The 24,278-nt window shown below is 35.2% G+C and overlaps 4 protein-coding genes across 7 annotated transcripts; 3 read left to right on the forward strand and 1 right to left on the reverse strand.

Annotated features, from left to right (window-relative positions):
• The first annotated feature begins 3,539 nt into the window (after window positions 1-3,539).
• Window positions 3,540-7,559, forward strand: LOC102618576 (serine/threonine-protein kinase STY13). Its single transcript, XM_006489374.4, has 6 exons — window positions 3,540-4,946; window positions 5,328-5,449; window positions 5,774-5,982; window positions 6,077-6,251; window positions 6,658-6,792; window positions 7,135-7,559. Exons 1-6 carry the CDS (start codon window positions 4,622-4,624, stop codon window positions 7,339-7,341), a joined length of 1,173 nt encoding a protein of 390 aa, XP_006489437.1. The 5' UTR covers window positions 3,540-4,621; the 3' UTR covers window positions 7,342-7,559.
• Window positions 7,560-11,626: 4,067 nt separating this feature from the next.
• Window positions 11,627-15,263, forward strand: LOC102618286 (homocysteine S-methyltransferase 3). The gene is made up of 7 exons (XM_006489373.4): window positions 11,627-11,958; window positions 13,282-13,338; window positions 13,438-13,664; window positions 13,990-14,119; window positions 14,303-14,506; window positions 14,690-14,761; window positions 14,947-15,263. Exons 1-7 carry the CDS (start codon window positions 11,782-11,784, stop codon window positions 15,118-15,120), a joined length of 1,041 nt encoding a protein of 346 aa, XP_006489436.2. The 5' UTR covers window positions 11,627-11,781; the 3' UTR covers window positions 15,121-15,263.
• A 624-nt stretch (window positions 15,264-15,887) lies between these two features.
• Window positions 15,888-20,045, forward strand: LOC102617724 (pentatricopeptide repeat-containing protein At3g22690). The gene has a single exon (XM_006489371.4). The coding sequence runs from the start codon at window positions 17,396-17,398 to the stop codon at window positions 19,928-19,930; it is 2,535 nt and encodes an 844-aa protein (XP_006489434.2). The 5' UTR covers window positions 15,888-17,395; the 3' UTR covers window positions 19,931-20,045.
• An 83-nt stretch (window positions 20,046-20,128) lies between these two features.
• On the reverse strand, window positions 20,129-23,056 carry LOC102618009 (protein RDM1). Of its 4 annotated transcripts, XM_052436160.1 has the most exons (4): window positions 22,772-23,056; window positions 22,044-22,250; window positions 20,698-20,792; window positions 20,129-20,622 (listed from the first exon to the last, which is right to left on the reverse strand). In XM_052436160.1, exons 2-4 carry the CDS (start codon window positions 22,192-22,194, stop codon window positions 20,380-20,382), a joined length of 489 nt encoding a protein of 162 aa, XP_052292120.1. In that variant the 5' UTR covers window positions 22,195-22,250; window positions 22,772-23,056; the 3' UTR covers window positions 20,129-20,379. The 4 variants fall into 4 exon arrangements, with proteins under 4 accessions (XP_052292120.1, XP_006489435.2, XP_052292117.1 ...); XM_006489372.4 differs by having other exon boundaries at window positions 20,129-20,792; window positions 22,772-23,045; XM_052436157.1 differs by lacking the exon at window positions 22,772-23,056 and adding an exon at window positions 22,646-22,728 and having other exon boundaries at window positions 20,129-20,792.
• Between the last annotated feature and the right edge of the window lie 1,222 nt (window positions 23,057-24,278).

Here is a 24,278-nt window from a genome sequence, read left to right on the forward strand (position 1 = left end):
AAAAAGAATAATAATGATAACGACACAGAGAAAAGAAGACAGGACGATTACACCGAAATTGAATCCTCCTGAGTCTATATGGACGGGCCATAACAGATAAAATGGGCCCTTGGATGATATTGGACTTTGGACAATGGGTTTTGATTTCAAACGTGTAACAACAAACAACTTACTTTTAGGGCACACTTAAAAGGTTGGGGACCCAAAGGAGTCAGTCCTTCAAAGAAGGTGTCAAAAACCCATTTTTTAAAAAAATTAAAATAATAAAAGAAATAACAAAACCCTCAAAAGGAAGCCATAAGAATGGATAATCATTGGTTCCTCATGAGCCACTTTTCCAAGTAGACTATGCCTTTCGAGTTCTTTTGATATTAAAGATATTAAAGATAATCAAAAAAAAAAAAGATAATGAAAATAAGGGCACATGAAGACTTGAAGCACTGACTTTTTACAATCAAAATATGAGATCAAAGAGTTAGTGTTGTGCCTCTCTGAAATTTGTCGGTCCTTTTTGGCCATGATGCATACTTTGGGACGTGACAGACAAATCTGTTCTGACTTGACCGTCCTGATTTTGTTACCTTGACTCCTCGACGTCGCCATGCGCCTTACCTTTCTTTTTTCTCTTTATCGTGCTTGCCATGCCTTTGAGGAGTCATCTTATGCTTTCGACGTTGCCATGCTTTTGAGATAAAATCACTCTCTCTCTTATATTGTGCTTGCATGTGCTCCCACGGGGACACGCGCTGCTTCTACATCAAATCATTTCGTATGCTAACGCCAACACCACGCCTTGTCCTTGAGAAATCCTCGCATCATGCCATCCGTCATCATCATTTCAACGCACCTAACTCATTATTACATTCCAATTCATTCACACCCCAACACATTATTACATTTAACGATGCATAATGATAAAATTAATGTGTGGTGGAATGTACATTTTTAGGTATTCCATCCTCAGGTGAGGTGACTACTAATCTACGACGCCACCTAATTAAGAATTTTTTTTTACTAATGTCTTCGTAATTTTAAATGAGTGATGCTAAATAGAGAGAAACTTGAGAGAAATTAGCTTTCTCTTTATCCACCCATACTCTCTTTCCGTCATTTTCTTTAAAATTTCTCTCATTATTCTCTCAGCTTTCTCTCTACTTAACATTTTTCATTTTAAATTAGATACAATTGAAAAGAAAAATGCGTTTGGTCAAAAAATACATGCATAAAAGTATTCACTATATGAAAATTCATGAGTCCTTAATGAGTTTTAAGTAATTCTGTTTAAGTGTCTACCTGAATTCAAAATATGGGGCAATAAAGCCTAAAAGAGAACATTTTGGATTTTGCCCACCTTTGAGTCTGCCCGTGCATGCATGCATGCATCTCCCAACCTCCAAATTGCGGCATGACTTTAGGCATTGAATGTTGAATTTTTGCGATATCATTGATGAAATTATATACTAGGTTACATTAATGGGGACTTTGACATAACGAAGCCCATATATATATATATATATATTTAATTTGTCTGTTACTCTTGTAACAATAATTCGGCAAAAATTCCAGAGGGAGCAAGTTAAGTGAAATATATACGTATACAGCAAAGCACTAACCAAAAGCAAATATTTAACGACCCACTTAACGAGAGCCTTGTTTAATTGCACTGTCAATCCTAATGATTTGTCCGCTTTGATTCGTGCCTTTGTAGTTTATATTATATTATTATAACTGACTCCGGGTTTTTGTATTATTTTTGCCGGCTCTTCTTTGCATTGTTGCCATCGCCAACTTCTTCTTAGAGAGTCTCAAAAACTATCTTTTCATGGACGAACTAATAAAGACGACATTCTCGATTCTTTGAAAACAGATTGTTTAAATAAATTAACGTTGCTCGTGTCATAGTAATATGACCATTGATAATAATTAGATAAAAATAATAATTAAATTATAGCCAGTGAATAGTGATGGAACTACGTAGAGGCTTGAAGAGCTCTGCCCCACGAACCTCGAGACTCTTATATCTACTATACATTTAATATTTAAAATATCATTTAACCCTTATCAGTTATTACTGATAATACAGTAGCCCGATTAAGGATTCTGATTCACCCATTGATCTTAACCATGTGCTATTGTATGTAGTACATGCCTGACATAATTATTTTACAAGCTCAACACGGGTCGTACAACACACATAAATATGTTCTAAATTCCTAAATTTCGGCAAGATCCAAGTAAATACATAACTAGGCATATAGATGAACTACGAAGATGACGAAGAAAAGTTGAAGAAGTAGAAAGATTAGGGCCAGTTTATACTTTGCTAGGTGCATCATGCATGGGACAAAAGATCCAAACCAAAAATTTTTAATGTTCATTTGTTCATACTGAAAAATTTTAGACACGTTTCCATTCAATATGTTACGCGTCACTCAATGAATCTTAAACTAGCACAAATTCGACAGCAGATGACGATAACATTTCCTGAAACTATATTATCTTTGATCTAGCTAGATACCGAGTGAACAGGGCCATGCCATGCGTGCACTTTGTTTGTGCTTGGGAATTTTTAATTTAAAGTAAGATAATACAATGATACCAAAAGCAGTTTCTTTATGCGCAAGTACGATCAGGAGGCTCAATAAGAATTAAAACCTCGGAATTATCTTTGTAGAAATGGCTTTGGTGGCAACGATAGTTAATTAAGTAAATTTCAATCCCTTTCAATAAACATTTATTAGGCCAGAATAAACAAATGCAATACCACTACAAAGCCATTCATTAACAGCCTTGCAAGTATATATATGGTGTCTTTTTGTCACCGAAAAGATGCCAACATTAAGCTTCACCTTATTTTTCTTAACAATCATTAAATTCGCAGAGTTTTACCCTTTTTTTTTTTTTTTGAAAAACAGAATATAGATAATATATGGGTGAATATTATGCCGAGAAATTATTCCAATTACCCAATTAAAAAAAAAAAGAAAAAAAGTAGCACTAATATGCAGGAAAACTCAAAAACACTTCTCACTTAATTAAGAAGGGAAATGGATTATCAATGGTAAAGCCATCCTATGTTGAGATAGGGTAAACATCCCAAGTAATTTAGAATATTTGCTTAACCAATATAGTATTAAAAAAACAAGCAATGTGTCCTTTGAAATTAAATTTCAATGCTAAAATTAAGAATCTTTTAGAATTACTGAACTTATTTCTTTCACTTAATTTTGCCCTACCTAAACTAAATTTATGGTCATAAAACTGTTACAACATAGCTGAACCCATGAAACATCTCCGAAGTAAAAACAGGCTAACACATCAAATAATAATAATTAATTAACAATGATAAATTGTCATCATTATAAGATATATATGTATATATATATTTAGAAGAAGACAAGTTTTGGTGAGATACGTTTGGTCTGGACTAAAATTATTTATTTATTTATTCTTATTATTAATATTATTTTTAATTATAGAAATTGAAAGAGTCTTGCTCTCAAAAGCCTTAAATTAGGTAACCCCCGCGCTTTTCTCCTTCTATTTCTCTTTCCCTTTCAAAAAACGTACGTCCCCTTTCTGGTTGGTTGGTTTCAGTTCCCAATTCCCAATTCCCATTCTTTTTAGAATTCTATCCAATTTCACAAGACAAAACAAAACCCATCTCTTATCTCTATCCATTTAACCCATTCCGCCGCAAAAGCTTAATTTTTTTTAGCCCTTTTTTTTTCTGGTCGTTGTCGTGCGGTAAAGGCGGTGCTGGTGGTGCTGGTTTATGAATATGATGATGTCATGAGAAAGCTTTGATTTTGACTCAAAAATTCTAAAACCCACCACCGACTCTGCTTTGTTGTGTTTAATCTCTGAATTCTTCTCCGCCATTTCTTATTTTCGGGAGTCAACTTTTTCGTCTTTCTTTTGGGTTTTTGCTGTTTTGCCTGCGTGCTTCTGGGTCTTTTTTTATTTTTTGTTTAAATTTTTTTGATTTTTTTAGTTTTATTTTGTGGTGTTTGGAAATCTGAGTCATTAGCTTTGTTCAGAGATAATAGTGGGAAAAAGGTCGTTTTCTTACGGTTTACTTTTGTTTTAATGAAAAGTAAATAGAAATTCTTAAAAAAAAGGATGGTGGGTGATTGAAAAAATTATGATGTTGAACTAGAGAGGTCAATTTTACCGGTCAACATCTGTGGGGAAGTGGGTTTTCGGTTTACTTATTGGTCACCTTTTTTAAATTAGTTTTATTTTTTATTCTTTTGTTATAATGTCAGTGTAGGAGCTTATTAGAACAGCAATTGTGGTTGGTGAAACCGGGTTCTGTTTGATTTTTTTTTTAATTTATTATTATCATGATTATCGGACTTTGTTGGTGAATATTTATGGTTAAGAAGTTGCTAAATTGTGCTAATATGTGTTTGTCTTTGATGGGTTTGATTTAGATTAGTTAATTGATGTTCTTGATGATGGCGGTGATGATGATGAAAGAATTGGTCATGTTTATTTAAGATATCAAAAAGATAATTTTTTCTGGGTTTTGCTACTTTTCAAGATCTTTTTTTGTGTTGAATATAAGTTACTCTTTGCTATTTAAGGTGTGGTTTACCTTTGTTTGGATTATTGAAATATGGATTTGACCACAAAAGATGACCTTGGAGTTGTTGACTCACTAAGGAAATCTGATAATGAAGAGGGAAGTGTAAATTCAAAAGTGAAGGGGACAGGAAGTTTGAGTAGCAAAGACATGCTTTTTAGAGCGGATAAAATTGATCTAAAAAGTTTGGATATGCAGCTGGAGAAGCACTTGAGCTGGGTTTGGTCCAGAAATGAAAGCCAGAGGCCTAAAGAAGAGTGGGAGATTGATTTATCTAAATTGGATATGAGGAATTTGATAGCTCAGGGAACCTATGGTTCCGTTTATCGTGGTACTTATGATAATCAAGAAGTTGCAGGTATTATCATCAGTTCCTTTCTCCTAATGATTAGTATTGTCATTTTCAGGCTAATATGTTTAGTGGAGCTTATCTATACTTTCAAGTGGTTGCATATGTGATAGTTTTATTTACTTTTTGATATGTAATTTTGTCTGTTGGTTGTGTTTCAATTTAAGGGATCAGTCAGATTTTGAATACTCTGTTGCTTAAAACTGTATTGGCTTTTGTTAAATTACTATTTATTTTTCTGCTTGGTCTCTGCTGTTGGTTGAGGTTAATATATCCCAGTTATATAATATTGCCTTGCAGCTTTGATCAAATTAGTCAAACTTACCCTCCTTCATTCTTAAGTCTTGTTGATTTATAAAATTGACCATGCTGCTTGGTTAAATATTTTAGTGAAGCTATTGGATTGGGGAGAGGATGGTATGGCCACAACTGCTGAAACTGCTGCTCTGCGGTCATCATTTCAGCAAGAGGTTGCTGTATGGCAAAAGCTCGACCATCCGAATGTTACGAAAGTACAACTCATTCTTACCTTGTTATTTGTTCTACTGATCACCATGATGGGTACAAACATTTAAATGTAAAAACTTGGACAAAGACTTTTAAGGGATTCTATTTTGTATTAACTAGTGAAATATTAGGAATGTAGTCACCACTTGTTTTTGGCACCTTGTTTTTGGCACCTTGTTTTTGGCACCTGCCTCTTTGACATAGTGGCACCTGCCTCTTTGACATGGTATGATTATATATCTACATTAATTAATGTAGTAAAATTAAAAGCTCTATTGAATTTTTTAAATATTGTGATATAATTGTATCCATTTCAATTTTGATTACAGTTTGTTGGAGCTTCTGTGGGAACCTCAAACCTTAAGATTCCTTCAAAAACCGCTTCAGTTGATGGAAATGCTGCTGTTCCTGCTAGGGCATGTTGCGTTGTTGTGGAGTATCTTCCCGGTGGGAACCTGAAACAGTATTTGATAAGGAATAGGCGGAAGAAACTGGCTTTAAAGATTGTGATACAACTTGCTTTGGACCTTTCTAGAGGGTGAGTTCTGGTTTCTTGACATTCTTGGCTTGAAATCTCTATGTATGTGTCTATACATATTTCTTATTGTTGGTTTTTTTGCTTTGCTTTTCAGTCTTAGTTACTTGCATTCAAAGAAAATAGTACATCGTGATGTCAAAACAGAAAACATGTTACTGGATTCACAAAGAACTCTCAAAATTGCTGACTTTGGTGTTGCCCGTGTTGAAGCTCAGAACCCAAGAGACATGACTGGTGAAACTGGTACCCTAGGATACATGGCTCCAGAGGTATTCATGCCTATTTTAAACTTGTTTTGTATTTGCGTAGCGAGAATAGTCAAAATACAAAAAGGAAGTTTTCATCATTCATAAGGAGTGAGTAGAAATAATGTTAATTGGTGTTTTGAGTGAGTCCAGAAAGGGGAGAGCATTTTGAAACTTGAGTGAGGATCCAGTTTCTAATGTTATATAGTGTGGTACTATTATATGTTAGACTTTCTTTGAAGAAGTGATACTATTATCTGTAGGATTATGTTTGTACAAACCTATCACATAGAAACTGAAGAACGCATTCATAAATCATTTTAAATGAACAATTTTTTTCTGTTTTCATGTGTGTCTCTAGTTAGACGCCTGCTGATATACCATGCATGTGTTCCCAGTGATGGGCCTTACACCAAGATACCCTGTGCAGGTTCTCCAGGGAAAGCCTTATAATAGAAGGTGCGATGTCTACAGTTTTGGCATATGCTTATGGGAAATTTATTGCTGCGATATGCCTTACCCAGATCTTAGCTTTGCTGATGTGTCATCTGCTGTTGTTAGGCAGGTTAGTTCTTTGATAGATGATTTATTTTTACACTGCAAGTTTTGTCTGCTTCCGTTGTATAAGGTTTGCAATATCAACTTGAGAAAAGAGATAGTTAGTTGAAAAGATCAACTAATCCATGAAGTGTTCGTCTTTCAGGATTTAAGTGGAGACCATACTTTTTCCTTTTAACATCTATGAAATTTTAAACAGCTTAAACCAACAGAAAAGAGAAAGTTAGGCGAGAAAAATTTCATGTTTTTTCTCCTATTATAAACTACTGTAATTATTGCATGTTTACATGTAGTCAAAAAGTTTTGAAATTAATGTTGAGAGCGTCATTCTGTATGGATTTATTGGCAGAATTTACGCCCGGAGATCCCCAGATGTTGTCCGAGTTCTTTGGCAAATATCATGCGAAAATGTTGGGATGCAAATGCAGAAAAACGTCCAGAAATGGGTGAGGTGGTGAAGATGTTAGAAGCGATTGATACAAGCAAGGGAGGAGGGATGATACCTGAAGACCAGGCTACGGGTTGTTTCTGTTTTAGCCCTGTACGTGGTCCCTGATATACTGATTTGCATGCTTTAGATGAAGCCAACGACCTGGAGGTGTTGAATTATTTGCCTGCAGGGTGCTTTAAACATGATTCAGTAGTGTACATGGCTAAGGGATAAAGGTTTATAATTTAACCTCTACTCGGTGAAAATGATCAGATGTGCTCTAAATTTGTCTTGACAGTTACCGAGCCGTTTAATAATAATGCATATGGGTTAATGCGTACAAATCTTGCTAAAATAGGTATGAGATTGGCACATACCATGCTAACTAATGTAAATATGAGATTACAGTGTTGAAACCAAATAACAATACCTGTGAAAGTAGAATCGAAGCAGCTGCTTATCATTGCACAATGTAAGTGGTATTCTAGTCGGACGAAAAGGAAAAGTGAAGCCCGAGTAGTCTCCTTCCACTTATACTTGTCTGCCCAAAGTAGCACCCAAGTATTAGGCCCAGGTTTCCTTAAAGCGAATATCTCAATAATTAAGTCTCAACTAATATGTTATTTGTTACAGAATAACTGAGAATTAAATCGAGACACAACTGTTGAAATCTCAGTAACACAGAAAATAGCGTAAAAGATTGGAATGGTGATGGGATGATGGCTTCAGAAAATAGATGCTGTACATTCCCAAGTTAGAGAATAAAAGTCCAATGGGCAGAATAACGGGCAGCGAAAACAATCTTTTATCTTCTGGTCAGGTAGCGGTTAACTCGCTATCATGATATATTTTCTTTGCCACGTGGTTTCCATTTGTTTCTGGACTTTAATTTGGATTGGCCAGTAGTGGTATCACCTCCACTGCTTCATCGTATTCGTGCACACCTGACGTGACCTGACCTTATCCCGATACGTGTCCATATATATATATAATCCTACAAGGAACTTCCAATTACAAAAGCTCCTTATCAGATTGAAAAAAGAAACAGAAAAGGAGACATGGAATCTAGACTCAATGGAGGGTAGGTTCTCATATGAATTCCGAGTGCTCGTGGGTCGTTCTCTTTCTGGGCATTGGGAATTTGGACGCTAAAGCTGTCAGGATTCCTTTCCTTTGAGAAATGTTAATTTATCCCCCGTTTGTTTTAGTAATTAAATTAGGATGTGTCCAAAATTCGTGGCAATTATGTCATTTACATGTCGTTCGGTCATGAGATCCTAATTTTTAAGATGATTCAAAAGCAAGCTCCATTAATTGATGAAAGTGGAGAATCAGGACATGACAGCTTTTCATTTGTTTTATTGTTGATAATTACCGAACATTATCTTGAGATCAAATCAAAGTTGCGTCACCATAAACCCATAATGCACTCAAACAGGAGGATAAGAAGATAAATATCAGGAATATATTTATATGATGGTTACTTTCACCAACAGAAACTTAAAATGATTTTGTAGATGTCGATCAAAGTTCACTCTTTTTTTGGGTTCTCTCTCTCCCGGGGCTCATAAGAAATTTTCCAAGATCCTCACAACTTCTCCCATGATATTTTAGATGTGGAGGTCGGAAACTCTGTTCAAATTACCAACAGTCCTGAGAAAACCTTAAAACAAAAGTTGCATCAACATTACCGATAAATTAAACTAAAGAAGAAGAGAAGATGATCAAGATTCAAAGAATATTTTATACGTATGTGAGGGTTACTTATCCCAACAGAAACCTAAAAGAAGACTTTAGTTTAGAATTTGGATGATAAAGCTTCATGTTTAGGTTAGAACTTAGAAATCCTCACACGACATCTAACAAGAGCTAGTTTGATAACTATCAAGGCAATACAGCCGTGAGGCCGAATAACATATTGTTTGCCAGTTCGTGTTCCTATTAAAGTAAAGATGTTACTAAAACACAACAACTGCAATTACAATACATAAAAATTGTTTTTTTTTTGGTATGTTAGTGTATGCAAATTTGTGATTTTTTATATTTTTTCTTGGTAGTTAAAGTGAGGATGTCCTCACTAGTCTTTCTTCGTGCACACGTGCAGTTCACACTGGTGTAAGTGACTAAATTACTTCACATTGTTGTGAAAGCCATTTACACCTTTATGAAAATGGACATCAATAAATATATATAACAAGGACATTCTCAATTGAATTTTCATTTCATTTCATTTGAAAAAAATTATCTTTTACATTTAATCCATTAGTGTTTTATTAAACATGGATAGATTTGATACATGATAATAGCTTTCAGACAGAGTGTTAGAATAGAAAAATTCATAAGATAATGAGCTATTGATTTCCCAGCTATCTCATTTTTTTAAAATGAGGATGTTCTCATTAGAAAAATTATATATGTGCTGACATCTACATGAAAAATTCATCCAAACAGAGTTAAAAGAACCCCCCCAAACAAAAGGTACTGGATCTTTGTTTTTTTTTATCTTTTAGTTTTGTTCGCATTTTAGATTCATTCTAACATCCGCATATGAGCACCACTATATATATAGTTATTCTCTAAAGAGGATGTCTGATATCTTTACTTTGTTAAAGCGAGGATGCCATTAAAATGTAAAAAAAATACAGATTTCACTATGTTATAGGCTGTGGTTTTTTTAATCTATTGGTGCATTAAAATACGTATTTTTTTTATCTATTAGTGACATTTGCAGGTTTAAGAGACATACTTCTAAACACAAGTTTAATCAAAATTACAATTTTCTCTCTCGTCACTTTAATGTTTAATTCTCTTTGTTCTTTTATTTAAGATTTTCTCTCTCTTATAAATCTTATAAATTAATAAATGGAATAATTAAAACCATCAAAATTAACTTACTTATATAATTAGAAACTGGCATTTGTATTTGATTTTGAGGGCAACAACTGGAGATTCACCAAAATTCAAGGTATTGGCTTGTCTTCTTGTTCCTGGGGCATGTCAAGTTTTGAAAAGAGAAAATTTCAGTTACTTTTTAACGCAAGGCTTTTATCCTGTAAAAGTATTGCATGTACCCTAGCTATGATCTTTGCTATACTACTACACCTGAAGCTAATGCTAATGCTTATGCTTATGCTGATGGTTTCTTGCCGTCAATGGTAATCCATTTCGATGGAGCTGACCTTTTTTTCTGGATAATAGTTCCGTGACGGGGTTTGCTGACGTAGGAGATAAAATTGAGATAAATATTGAAAGAGATGAGAAAGATGGAGTATTAATGAGAGGATTGATTATATTATATAAGCGGGCGAGAAAAGAATGGATAATGATTTTTTATTATTAGAGGCTCATTATATTAATTTGTCAGTTTTTAAAACTAAAAGAAAAAGACATGTCAGCTTTAATCTTAATCATTGATTAGTTTTTAGCTTTAATTTAATAGAGTAAAAACTTGTGTTTAAATTTTTATTTAAATATATGTCTCTATAACCTGGCCTATGTATACATATATTAATAAAAAAGAAACCGACACAATTCAATGGACAAAGTCAATTTACAAAGACTTTGCATTATCGATGCATTAATTAAAGTTAATAATTTTAACCGCTTTTTATTTATTTATTTATTTTTGTTTATTCAAGTTCAAATTTTAACAATTTATACCCATATTTTAGATAAATATACACGGGCACGCACTAGTAAACTTGAATCTTAGGTTGATATTCTTTAAAATAAATAGTACACTAATAATTTATGTTAGGGTAATATCTTTAGAGTTTATTCTAATGGATAGCTAATTAATAGTTTCAGAAATAGACATTTGAATATTAATGAACCGTTATTTTAATGGAAGAATTCTTACACTTATAATAATAAAAATAAGAGTTCGAACAATTTCTTCCTCACGACTCAAATATTAGAAAGGATTTAAGCAGTTATTAGAAAGAATTTAAGCAGTTTCCCCAGCTTCAAAAGATGAATGTACACGTCACGAGGAGATTTTTCAAAAAATATGAGAATTTAGAATTTAGCAGCAAAACTCAAACTGTCCAAATATTTAATGTTTATTTTTGGTGTAATGATACAACCACAAACTCTTGTACAAACTTATTTTGTACAAACTGACGTGTCATTAATTTATTGGTTGAATAAAAATATAAATTAATAAAAATAAATCATGTGGGCCAAGTTATATTTAATTCAATTAATCTTATCATACCACATCAATTTGTACAAAATAAATTTATACAAGAGTTTATGGCTGTATCATTACTCTTTTTTTTTAGACGATAAGGGTCTAATCGTCAACTCAAGACAAATTTTGAGAGTTTGCGGACGAGAGGGGCAAAACGGTAAGTTGGCACAGCCTCTTCCCCCTATAAAATGTATGGGAACCGTGCATATGACAAAATTAGTTCTGCTTTTCAGTGTTTTGTTATCAGCTGTTCCAGTTTATCGAAACAGACAAATAAACTAATAAAGAACAGCGGTACCAAAAGCAACAAGAAGCTGGCTAATTGTCTGCATTAACTCAAAACTGCTACTCCTGCTACTACTATAAAACAGAAAATGGTATCGGGAAGCAACGGAACCACCTCATTTATGACTGATTTCCTACAAAAGTGCGGCGGTTACTCCGTTGTCGACGGCGGCTTTGCCACCGAACTCGAACGCCACGGCGCCGACCTCAACGACCCTCTTTGGAGCGCCAAGTGCCTCGTCTCTTCTCCTCACCTCGTCAGAAAGGTACCCTTTATAACTCTCTCTCTCTCTCTCTCTCTCTCTCTCTGTCTCCATTCATATGTACGTATTGATTAGTTAGTAATATATGTTCATTTATTTAGATTTTTTTTTTTTTGGTTCATAAACTTTCTTTATATTTTAGATTTTTTTTTTCTTATAACAACTGATTTGTTTTGACTTGAATAATGATCTTTCTTTGTTTAGTACAAGTATCTTGCAAGATCTTAACAACTTTTAGGAAAGTAATAAATTTTGATTTCTAGAAAAGTCTAGGAAATTAACTTACATGTTAATACATTTTTTTTAATTAATAAAAATTATCACAGCACAAATAAATGAATGAATAAATAAATAGATTATTAAAATAATGCTGTCAAAACAGAGAAACAGAGCATGTAAGATTTGATATGGGAGCATGTTAGATGTGGCATATAGATACAGAGTCTCTTATCTTCAAATCTGACAGTGACGTGGAGGCTACGTATATTACCATGTCCATCTCAGGGGCTTTGTGTGCTGAAATCCCATGTGAGGTTCTTGTGACAGTTGTCTATTTCATGCAACTTAAATGATATTAGATTGCTCTGATTTGTCGAATAATTTATTTACCCACTGCTGAAATGGTCTGTTATTTCTTTTTCTTTTTTATCTGTTTAATCTTTAATTTGTAATCGAATTTTTTGGTTCTGTTGTACAGTATACACTTTTTATTTTGTTCAAAGGAATAAAGGATATAAAAAGGATTCTAAGTAATTGAGTATAAAAAATTTGAAAAGTATAATGTGAATTCGAGTATGGATTTGCACGTGTTTATTGCTTATACATTGAGAAAAAAATAAAAAAATGGTATGTTTCTTGCTTGTGAAAATGAAACAAGTACAACAAAATGTGAAACACACACACACCAAATTGATGACTTTGACATTAAGAGAATGTGAAACACCCCTTAACAATTTTGATGGCAATAGATAAAGATTTGACTAATTTCTTTGAAATTCTTATTTAACTTTTGAGGTACTTATACAGACATGTTATATGTTTTTGAATTTGGGTAATGCTTAGTTAATTTCGACCAAAATGCTTTATGATTGTTGCGGACCATTGTTTCTAACAGCTGCTTGGAGTCTAGGCTCTAGGTAATCACACAAAGGAATACCTTGAGAAGAAGGGTTGGCCTCAAAATATTCTTCTTGTGTTATTTATATAAAACCACGATGGTGGGATTGTTAATTTAGAGGGACTTTCAAATTTATTTTTCCTTAGTGCATATAAAGGCAGCTTAATTCTTTTACAAGCCTCACTATTCTTAATTGATAAATGTAACAGGTTCATCTAGATTATCTTGATGCTGGAGCAAATATAATCATCACTGCATCATATCAGGTACCCGCCCATATTCCAGCATATATGGGAGTGACTTTTTTCTTGCTTTGTTTACTCAAAAGAAATAATAATATTTGCTGTCTCTTCAATTCGATGCAGGCCACCATTCAAGGTTTTGAGGCAAAAGGATTCTCGACAGAGGAAGCAGAAGCTTTGCTTAGGAGAAGTGTTGAAATTGCATGCGAGGCACGCGAAATCTATTATGACAGATGTATGAAAGATTCTTGGGACTTCACAGGAAGTGGAAGGATCTCAAGTCGTCCAGTTTTAGTTGCTGCTTCTGTAGGCAGTTATGGGGCTTATTTGGCTGATGGGTCTGAATATAGGTGAGTTAACTTGGCAATATCCTGTGTAAATACATTGCATTTGTTTAACTTGGCAAAATCCGGTGTAAGTACATTGCATTTCTTTAAGCATTGATTGTACCTATACTTCACAACTTTGGCTGAGCACATGCTTGCTATTACATTTGTAATTTATGCACAATTTATCTCTTCAGTCTTCAGTTTGACTTGATTACATGTGCCCAGTGGAAAGAGAACAAGTTTTTTTTTTTTGGGGGGGTGGAGGGGGGGAGGGAATTGAACACTGTTATCTGAAATGATATCTTTGGTAATAACATCTCTGTTTACTGATTATCTTCCATTGCAGTGGGGACTACGGCGATGCAGTTTCTCTGGAAACATTGAAGGAGTTCCATAGGAGGAGAGTACAGATTTTAGCCAATTCAGGCGCTGATCTAATTGCATTTGAAACCATTCCGAATAAGCTGGAAGCCAAGGTATTTTCCAAATATGTCGTAATTAATCAAAGGAAAATGCTTCTTAAAAAATTTGTTTGATATTTTGCATTTTATGGAACTATGATTGGTATAAATATATGCTGGTGGTATAGTCAAGCAAGCAAGCATGTATTTGGAGAACATTCAGTCTGGCTGTGGTTGATATTGCTTGATACCATGCAGGCCTATGCTGAGCTTCTTGAGGAAGAAGGAATAACTATTCCAGCATGGTTTTCTTTCAATTCTAAGGATGGAATTAACGTGGTTAGTGGTGATTCTATATTAGAGTGTGCCTCAATTGCAGATTCATGCGAGCAAGTTGTTGCTGTTGGAATTAACTGTACATCTCCTCGATTTATCCATGGACTCATACTCTCCGTTAGAAAGGTATGATCCTTGAGGTTGATGCTTGCGTATGTCTATAGTCAATTGGACTGATCAACTTTAGAAACAGCTGGTATATACTCTCGTGTTCATGTAAAATGATTTCCCATGGCACTGTAAGCAAGTCTTGTTTTCTTAACAAATTTAGCTATTCAGATTATATATTTTTGCTGAATAATCTTGCAGGTAACTAGTAAACCTGTAATCATATATCCAAACAGTGGCGAGACCTATAATGCTGAGCTCAAGAAGTGGGTGGTGAGTTTCAGCCTGCACTTTTTTCCACTTGAATTAATATTAAATCCATTTGCTTCTTGTCGTCTCATAAGCTTCTTCAGCCGTTGAGCCCTCTTGATTCTGAAACATTCTATCTACGATCAGCATTCTTCTTCTTCCAATGGTACATGTCATCTCTGTTCTGAAGAACATGTATTATGTTGCAGGAATCAACTGGAGTAAGAGATGAGGACTTTGTCTCATACATCGGTAAGTGGCGTGATGCGGGGGCTTCTTTATTTGGTGGATGCTGCAGGACTACACCAAATACAATCAAAGCCATATCCAGAGTTCTATCCAACAAATCTTTGCCATCCGCAAATTTGAACATTCAGATGTAGATTGTAATGAGTTGCGGAGGAGATAGTTAAAATCAGAAAATTTCCCTTTTCAGGTCTTTCAAGTCCTAAGTGGGCAGTATAATGTAATGATTACGTTCTCAATGTACCGCATAATATGAATAAAATTTTCTCCTTGGCTTTTATTTTGACGTGGAGAAAGAAACAACTGCGAGAGACTGCATGCTCTAACTCTTTGCATATTAACTTGCACGCCTTTACTGAGTCACTTGCTGCAATTAATTTCTTTGAATGTGTGACATTGATTGGCACTTTGATTCGTGCAAGACAAAGGAAGATGGAGTGGGCGAGAGCGATGGATCAAAATATCAACAATTCTTTCCTAAACGTCATGTTCATGACGTCTGTTCACCGGGGATCGAATCGAGTACTACCTCTTTAGAGCATGAATGACAAGTCACACAAGAAGTGAGACTATACTAACACGTCCTACATTTTTTATTCCGGAGACAATTATGTATGAAATGTTGCTCTGAAATAAGTCAACCTACGGTCTTTCTGAGAGAAACTACAACACAGCCTGCCGTTTTGTTTCCTCTCTCTCTTGTCTCAGCTTTTTTTTTCTCTCTCTCTCCTCTCAGCTCTCTCTCATTCTTCTTGACATTTAGCATTTTTGTTAAACCGAAAATTCATAGACATTTACAAGATAACCGACACTGAAAACTGTATGACTCCTCGTGGAAAAGTTAAAATAATTAGACATGTCGTACATTAATTATTTGATAAAACAACTACCGGAATATGCTTCATAGTGTCTGACATGTCGTATGGTTTAATTTCATGTATGATTATATGTCGTACATGTTGGCGGCGGAAAACCCGACAGGTGAATGACACAAAAGGAGCATTGGTGTGATTGATCCGTGAAAAACAGCTTTCTTGGCCGATGTGATCATTTCTTGCTTTACTTCAGAAGAATCCGCTCAGCACGTGAAAGCATTGATTCCAATGCTCTTTTTTCCTTGTAACACAAGTAATTTGTTGGATATGTGACAGACGATTTGATTGACTGTGGTAATGGGTACCCTTGAAAGAGTTATTGAAGCTGATGGAAGTTATCAGATTGAAGTTAGCGGGAGTCAAGTTCCGTTTCAGAGACTTCCTGTAGATATTGTTTTGGAAATATTACTGCAGCTGCCTTTTGAGTACCTTGGACGACTCAAGTGCGTAGGAAGCGCATTCAACTCACTTCTGAAGGATCCCCACTTTGTTAGAGAGCATCATGCTTCAATCACCAAGTGCAAGGAAGGTAATGAATGTCACTGCCTTGTTCTCTCAGAGAGGCACAAGGATGCTGCCGGCTTTAGCTCGGTGTTTCACAAAGATGATGCACAAAACTACAAGTAAGGTCCCTTAAACATCCAGAGATTGTTAACTTCAGATGTACCAAGCTTTCAAATTCATGTTGTGGCCTTGCGTGCATAATTAGCACAGTCCCCTAAAAGACCGTTTTTATATGGAATCCTACTACCAGTGAATATAAAAATCTACCAACCGGATCTCTTGGTAGTCCTGTGATGGCTGATATATATGCAATTGGGTTTGACACCCTGACTGATGATTTTTAAGATTGTAAAATTCCGTTATATTACGGAGGATTATCCGTTAATCTTCAGCTGTTTGAAGGATATCTTGCGTTGCATGTGATTAACAGTTGTTGGCACATACAATCCAGACGATTAAACATTGACGGAGGTTGAGGACCGCCCTCGCCATATGTTTGTCCACAACACAGAGATTCCTTAGTTTACAAGTCTTTTTTCGCCTAGTGGTGGCTACCCTATATATACTAGGGAATAATTATTCATCAACTAGATGAAGGAAATAAGAGTTTTAATTACTTCTAACTCTAGTATGATATCTGATGTACAATCTTTTGCAACCCCTTTTGCCCTAAATTAAGCTGTCATTTTTCCTTGCATTTCGCTTTTAAGCCACGCACATGATAAATTGCTATGATGATTAAAGTATAGTATTCGTATCTTTTGGGATTGATTTAACTAATGGTCAATTTTTTCAGCAAGACTTAACGGCCGCTTGGTTCATAATTCTTTTGTTTAATGCTGGCAAGTCTGCGCAAATATGTTTGGAAAAAATAGGATTAGAGTGCGAAGGACGAAAATTCACACGTCATACATGTTTGCGGTCGAAAAGCCGACAGGTCGTCCGCAGATGGATGCCTATCATAAACAGTATATAACCGAGGCCTGCAGCTGAAGGCCAAACTAGTACTATAGTCTATACACAGCAGCAAGCAATGGCTTTGACTCTAAATCCATCTCCTCTAGTCTTAGCAACACCAACAGTCACAACTCTAACCAACCAGCACAAAGCCAAAACCACACCGAAAGACTCTCCTTCAATTGGGTCGCTGAAAAACTGCAAAACTTTAAACGAACTCAAGCAACCTCACTGTCACATATTAAAGCAGGGCCTAGGTCACAAACCCTCTTACATTTCCAAGGTTGTTTGTACATGTGCCCAAATGGGCACTTTTGAAAGCTTGACTTATGCTCAAAAAGCGTTTGATTATTACATAAAAGATAATGAAACTAGTGCAACTTTGTTCATGTACAATTCTTTGATTAGAGGTTACTCTTGTATTGGACTTGGTGTTGAAGCTATTTCGCTCTATGTTGAGTTGGTTGGTTTTGGTATTTTGCCTGATAAGTTTACGTTCCCATTTGTGTTAAACGCGTGCACGAAGAGTTCAGCTTTTGGTGAGGGGGTTCAGGTTCATGGAGCAATCGTCAAGATGGGTTTTGATAGAGATGTGTTTGTAGAGAATTGTTTGATACATTTTTATGGCGAATGCGGTGACATTGTTGATGGGAGAAGAGTGTTTGATGAAATGTCTGAGAGAAATGTTGTGTCTTGGACTAGTTTGATTTGTGCCTGTGCTAGAAGGGATTTGCCTAAAGAGGCTGTTTATTTGTTTTTTGAGATGGTAGAGGAAGGTATTAAACCCAATTCTGTTACAATGGTTTGTGTTATTTCTGCTTGTGCCAAGTTGCAAAATCTTGAATTGGGTGACAGGGTGTGTGCTTATATTGATGAGTTGGGAATGAAGGCGAATGCTCTTATGGTGAATGCACTTGTTGATATGTACATGAAATGCGGTGCTGTGGATACTGCAAAACAGCTTTTTGGTGAATGCAAGGATAGGAATTTGGTTTTGTGCAATACAATCATGTCAAACTATGTGCGGTTAGGCTTGGCAAGAGAAGCACTTGCCATCTTGGATGAGATGCTATTGCATGGGCCAAGACCTGATAGAGTTACTATGCTATCTGCAGTCTCAGCAAGTGCACAGTTAGGTGATCTTCTATGTGGTAGGATGTGCCATGGTTATGTTTTGAGGAATGGGTTAGAAGGTTGGGATTCCATTTGTAATACTATGATTGACATGTACATGAAGTGTGGCAAACAAGAAATGGCATGTAGAATCTTTGATCACATGTCAAACAAGACTGTGGTGTCATGGAACTCTTTGATTGCAGGACTTATTAAGAATGGTGATGTGGAGTCAGCTCGTGAAGTTTTCAGTGAGATGCCTGGGAGAGATCACATATCTTGGAACACTATGCTTGGTGGTTTAACGCAAGAGAACATGTTTGAGGAAGCAATGGAACTTTTCAGAGTGATGCTGAGTGAGAGAATCAAGGTAGATAGGGTGACAATGGTGGGCGTTGCATCTGCTTGTGGATATCTAGGAGCTCTTGACCTCGCCAAGTGGATCTACGCTTACATTGAAAAAAATGGAATTCACTGTGATATGCAGCTTGCAACAGCCTTAGTAGACATGTTTGCCAGGTGTGGTGATCCTCAAAGAGCAATGCAAGTGTTCAGAAGAATGGAGAAAAGAGATGTGTCTGCCTGGACTGCTGCCATTGGTGCAATGGCCATGGAGGGAAATGGTGAACAAGCAGTGGAACTTTTTAATGAGATGCTAAGACAAGGGATAAAACCAGACAGCATAGTATTTGTGGGAGTATTGACAGCCTGCAGTCATGGTGGATTAGTGAATCAAGGCTGGCACCTTTTCAGGTCCATGACAGATATCCATGGAGTCTCCCCACAAATTGTCCATTATGGATGCATGGTTGATTTACTTGGCCGAGCTGGGTTGTTGGGAGAAGCTCTAGATCTCATTAAGAGCATGCCAGTGGAGCCTAATGATGTAATTTGGGGATCTTTGTTAGCTGCTTGCCAGAAGCACCAAAACGTTGATATAGCAGCATATGCTGCTGAAAGAATAACTGAACTGGATCCTGAGAAGTCGGGGGTTCATGTGCTTCTATCAAACATATATGCATCAGCTGGAAAATGGACAAATGTTGCAAGAGTGAGGCTACAGATGAAGGAGCAAGGGATTCGTAAATTGCCTGGATCAAGTTCTATAGAGGTTAATGGAAAAGTTCACGAGTTCACTTCTGGTGATGAATCTCACCCGGAAATGAATAACATTTCATCAATGCTACGCGAGATGAACTGCAGACTCAGAGATGCTGGCTATGTTCCTGACCTTACTAATGTTCTACTTGATGTTGATGAGCAAGAGAAAAAGTATTTGCTGAGCCATCATAGTGAAAAACTGGCTATGGCCTTTGGACTGATCAGTACAAGTAAAACGATGCCCATTCGTGTTGTTAAGAATCTGCGACTGTGCTGTGATTGCCACTCATTTGCCAAACTAGTCTCAAAAGTATATGATCGGGAAATTATTGTCAGAGATAATAATAGATTCCACTTTTTCCGGCAAGGGTCTTGTTCTTGTAGTGATTTTTGGTAATAAGAAAAAGAAGATGTGTATATATATATAGAGAGAGAGAGAGAGAGAAGCGATCAGGTGATCAAGCCCTTGTATATCATTGTTATGCTAATGTCAACTTAGTCAGTTATTCATACATCACCCTACAATTACGAGCCCTCTATCCAAGAGAATATCAGTTAATATTAGATCAAGGAACCAACATCCGTGCGAGGAGACAACACTAAAGACAGCAGTTTATTTAAAGAAATAAAGAACTTATTGATGTTTTTCATTTCAAATTGATGTCAGTACAGATTCTAACTACACTAGAAAAAAATGAAAGCCAGGCGAATGAAAATTGATGAGTCTCTCTTCTGGATGCAGTTCGTGAATCTGTACCTACATTGAAGAAATTAAAGAACATCCGACACTCAGCACCCAGGCAAATGAAAACCGACAAGTCTCTCTTCTGGATGTGGTTCATGACTTCACAGGACTTGAGGACTTGAGGACTTGGTGGAATCTGGAGACTTGGGGGAATTCAGGGTAATAGAATCGATAAACACATAATGCATTGGATCTGAAAGCCAGAGTTTGGCTAGATGATGATGACATGAGGTAAGCCGGTGAACTTCTTCAATGAGCCAGACGGTGGCTTCAGCTTTACAAGGATGGACTATAGAATCCAGCGGCTTGTGTTCATCCTCAGTGCCAAATCTCAACTGGTCCCACTGCTTGAGGTGAATATTAGTGAGGTAGTGCAAGGGTTGCTCATACAATTGCTTAATAGAGTTGCCTAATCCTACCCATGAGGTAAACGGGATAATAGAACTGCGTTGTGTTGGGATTGGCAGCTGCTTCATGTACTCCTGATACATTTCCGCTCTTCTGAACAATGAACCTGCATGAAAGCATGTTCACAACAGTGACTTTAGAGAGTATGCTGAATCTAAGTAAACTGTGAAAGCAAATCTACAGTAAGCAAGGAATAAATGTATTGAACACAAAGCACAAAGAATGAGAAACCGCAAAAGTGATGTACACATTATGGCAACTACAAATGGAAATTATATATTAGCTAAAGAAACTATGTCTGAGATACCTTCTAGCATCAAAAGTTATACAAGCATACACAACTTTGCCAACTACTATGACCCAAACAAATTTCTTTGACATGGTCATTAAGCTTCTGAATTGCATTCCTCTTTTGAGTAAGTGGCTAGGAAACTTATTCAACAAAGCATATGCTCAGTATATGATATAAATGACACAAAGGAAAACAGCCTATTTTGTAATGGAAACATCCTAAATTTCATTTTAAAAAGTGAGAGCAGAGTAAGAATCTATTCGGTCCTTAGCCACTTCTCAGCAGATTTCAAAATGCAAAATTGCCGGCTGACAATTCATACGACTGATGTTACACTGAATCCAAAAGGCTATTAGAACTCCTCCATAGAAAAGATGACATTCTTACAGAATTTTTCAACACTACAAATCTAAAGTACAAGAAGTTGCTGTGTGCAACACAGGAGACAACAAGGCTCAATCCAAAGCTACACATCGTACTGTCATAAGTGCCAAGCTCATGAACACCTACTTATAAAATTAGTACAAAGCACTGAAGAGATTCTAGAAGGGGTTCATTTGTAAGTAATCCTAAGGGAATCCTACTAGATCTAAGAGATCTCGTAGCCATGAGACTCGAGACACATTGGTAATTCTTTACATCTCCTGTCTACAGGTTTTCATTTTACTTGACAAATCCTATATAAAGGATTGCAGTAGTTACATTCATTCAGAAATATAAAAGATTCTCAGAGCTCTCTCATTCTCCCATGGGCTATTTCTGTTTTGATTTGCTGTACTTAGTCTTAGGTTAGTATTGCTTACCTTTTTCATTCAATCCTTGGCATTTTTGCTTTTGGATGTTCTCAACTTCAAGTGAGAAACAAAGGCAACTGTTGAAGGAGAGTAGTGTAAGATTCTGCTAACCCGGAAAAAGATTTTTAACAACAATAATGGATAATACTTGTGCCCTAGCAGTTTTCCCAGTAGTTTCCTTATTTTAAGTGACTTTTTAATGATCTAAACTAAAGAAACAGTAATCAGATAATGCAAAACGAAGGTCCTGAATCCCACCAAGTAGAAATACCTTCAGAAGTTAATTCTTTGGTAGGTTGATCAATTGTCATATCATTGCTTGACTGTCGACCATCAAGCCCATTGTCAGCATCTCCATCTGAAGCAGAATCATCTGATGATATAACATCAACCTGATCACCCCACGGCATTGGCCTCTTCATAGCTGATTATTAGTCAAAGACAACTGAAGATCCTTATCACAGGAAGCCTGGGCAAGCTACAATAAAAACAAAACAACAAGAAAAGTTAGCCAAAAAAAAAGGATAAAACTGCACCCATCAACTTATAAGCCTTAGCGGCAACATATTAGCAAATCAAAACATTACAAATGACAAATGCTTTTGCAGTCAATTCACCATCTTCCGAAATCAAATTACACAAGAAACAGCAACAAAATAGACAAAATTACAACAAATAGCAAACTTAAGTATTTCAGTTAAAACTTCACATTTCATAACTGTATCAAACGATAAACAAGATTACTCGAGAACCCATCTTGGGTTTCACAATTCTCAGCTAATGGAATCTTTTCTAGTCATTTTCTCTTATAAACAGAAGAAATACCACGACCCAATTGGCTAAACTAAGTTTGCATACATAAAAGATACATACATTAATGGATAAATTAGCCTACTCTAGAACCGTTCTTGGCTTGAAATTTAAACAAGAAACACATAAACAGTTAAAGAAACAACATAAACAGAACATGCAGTGAAATAAATTAAAATAAAAACTTACATCGAGATAGGAGAATCTGGGGGTTTGTGCAATGCTGCATGTAAGAGAGAGTATGCTTGATACTAAATTTTTTTTTTCCCCCTTAAATTTTCCTTTGGTGTAGCTACCCAAGTGGCATAAATTTGCAGGAGAGGCAGCAAATTTCAAGATAGAGTTATCTGAGTTTAATTACAAGCTTAAGGGTGTGACTAGGCGAAGAAGAAAACGCACAGAATTGATCGTGTAAATCAAAGTCAGCAGCAGTTAAATTAAAAAACCCAACACGCTGTTAATGGATCCAAGTAGTATCCAACTGCTTCATTTCATGTACTTGTATTGGACTCTTTTAGAGATCAATAGTCGAAGGTGGGGTTATTTGCACTGTCAACACTCTTGTTTTAATAAAATAATGTATTACAAAATTATTTATTATTTAATTATTAATAAGAATAATTTAATTATTTTAAACACTCATATAGTAAACTCATTATTCAACATATAATAATTTATTTTTAACATCTTAAAAAATACTTCATTTGAACATGCAACATAATATTTTAAACTATTTTGAAGACAAAATATTTATAAGCCTTACATTTTTTAAGAAATAAAATTAACTGAAATTATAGTAAAAGTGCTCTTTTTTTTTTTATCTTTGATTTTAAAAAATAAATAAAACCACTCTAAACCTATTAACCCAGTAAACATCTTCTTCTTCTTCTTTTTTGTGTCACATGACAATTTATTTTTCAATTGTCACTGGGGTAGTGAAAGTTTATATATCTTGATCTTAAAGAATTTTTAGGAGAAGTATGGAATACATTCTTTATTTAATGACAACTAATAAGTAAAATTATTTTTGAAAAATTGTTTAAAACTTAGACTTAATTCTATTGTTGCAAGCTATATTTCTTAAAAAATTTCTTTGAACGTGCTGAATTTGAATGATTTAAGTAGAGATTTTTTTTTTGAATTTTAAAGAGTGTACAAAGTAAAAATTAAATTTTTAAATTTAGTATATGTGTGTATAGAATAATAGAGTGTTCAAAACAATTTTTATAATGCAAATAACCCTACCCATAGTTCAACAGTAAGAGCTACCTCATAATTTCTTTACATTACTTTGCTTTAATTATTTTAAAAATTTTAACTATAAAAATTCGGAAATTTAATTCTATTATTTTTTTGAAGTAATTCTAATAGTTAGTCTCACCTTAATTTACAAAAAGTTTACGATATTTTAATTTATAATAATATTATGCTTACTTAGTGGAAATATTTATTCCTGTAACATTAATAAGTTATTGTCACATGTATAAAATTAATTAATTTTATTAGTGATTATTAACATATAATTTTTATTATTCAATTAATAAATGCACATAAGATACTAGATGAGGTTTTGTCATCATTAATATGTATCCTTTTTTTTTTTTTTTTCAATATACACCAATCACAAGTTTTTCGGTGATGATATTGCTATGATTCTAAAATTAAGGAAAAAGGAAAATTGTTGATGTCTAAATAC

This window comes from Citrus sinensis, chromosome 1, assembly GCF_022201045.2.
Source record: "Citrus sinensis cultivar Valencia sweet orange chromosome 1, DVS_A1.0, whole genome shotgun sequence".
NCBI classification, from domain to species: domain Eukaryota; kingdom Viridiplantae; phylum Streptophyta; class Magnoliopsida; order Sapindales; family Rutaceae; genus Citrus; species Citrus sinensis.

What these genes read in the sequence shown, in the direction of transcription:
- LOC102618576 (XM_006489374.4), top strand. Translation starts at nt 4,622, where the DNA reads ATGGATTTGACCACAAAAGATGACCTTGGAGTTGTTGACTCACTAAGG. An exon ending in GCTTTGGACCTTTCTAGAGG is followed by an intron (nt 5,983 to 6,076) that starts GTGAGTTCTGGT and finishes TTTGCTTTTCAG; the next exon opens with TCTTAGTTACTTGCATTCAA. An exon ending in CATCTGCTGTTGTTAGGCAG is followed by an intron (nt 6,793 to 7,134) that starts GTTAGTTCTTTG and finishes ATTTATTGGCAG; the next exon opens with AATTTACGCCCGGAGATCCC.
- LOC102618286 (XM_006489373.4), top strand. Translation starts at nt 11,782, where the DNA reads ATGGTATCGGGAAGCAACGGAACCACCTCATTTATGACTGATTTCCTA. An exon ending in CTCCTCACCTCGTCAGAAAG is followed by an intron (nt 11,959 to 13,281) that starts GTACCCTTTATA and finishes TAAATGTAACAG; the next exon opens with GTTCATCTAGATTATCTTGA. An exon ending in GCTGATGGGTCTGAATATAG is followed by an intron (nt 13,665 to 13,989) that starts GTGAGTTAACTT and finishes CTTCCATTGCAG; the next exon opens with TGGGGACTACGGCGATGCAG.
- LOC102617724 (XM_006489371.4), top strand. Translation starts at nt 17,396, where the DNA reads ATGGCTTTGACTCTAAATCCATCTCCTCTAGTCTTAGCAACACCAACA.
- LOC102618009 (XM_006489372.4), bottom strand. Translation starts at nt 22,194, where the DNA reads ATGAAGAGGCCAATGCCGTGGGGTGATCAGGTTGATGTTATATCATCA. An exon ending in CAAAGAATTAACTTCTGAAG is followed by an intron (nt 20,793 to 22,043) that starts GTATTTCTACTT and finishes GCTTTCATGCAG; the next exon opens with GTTCATTGTTCAGAAGAGCG.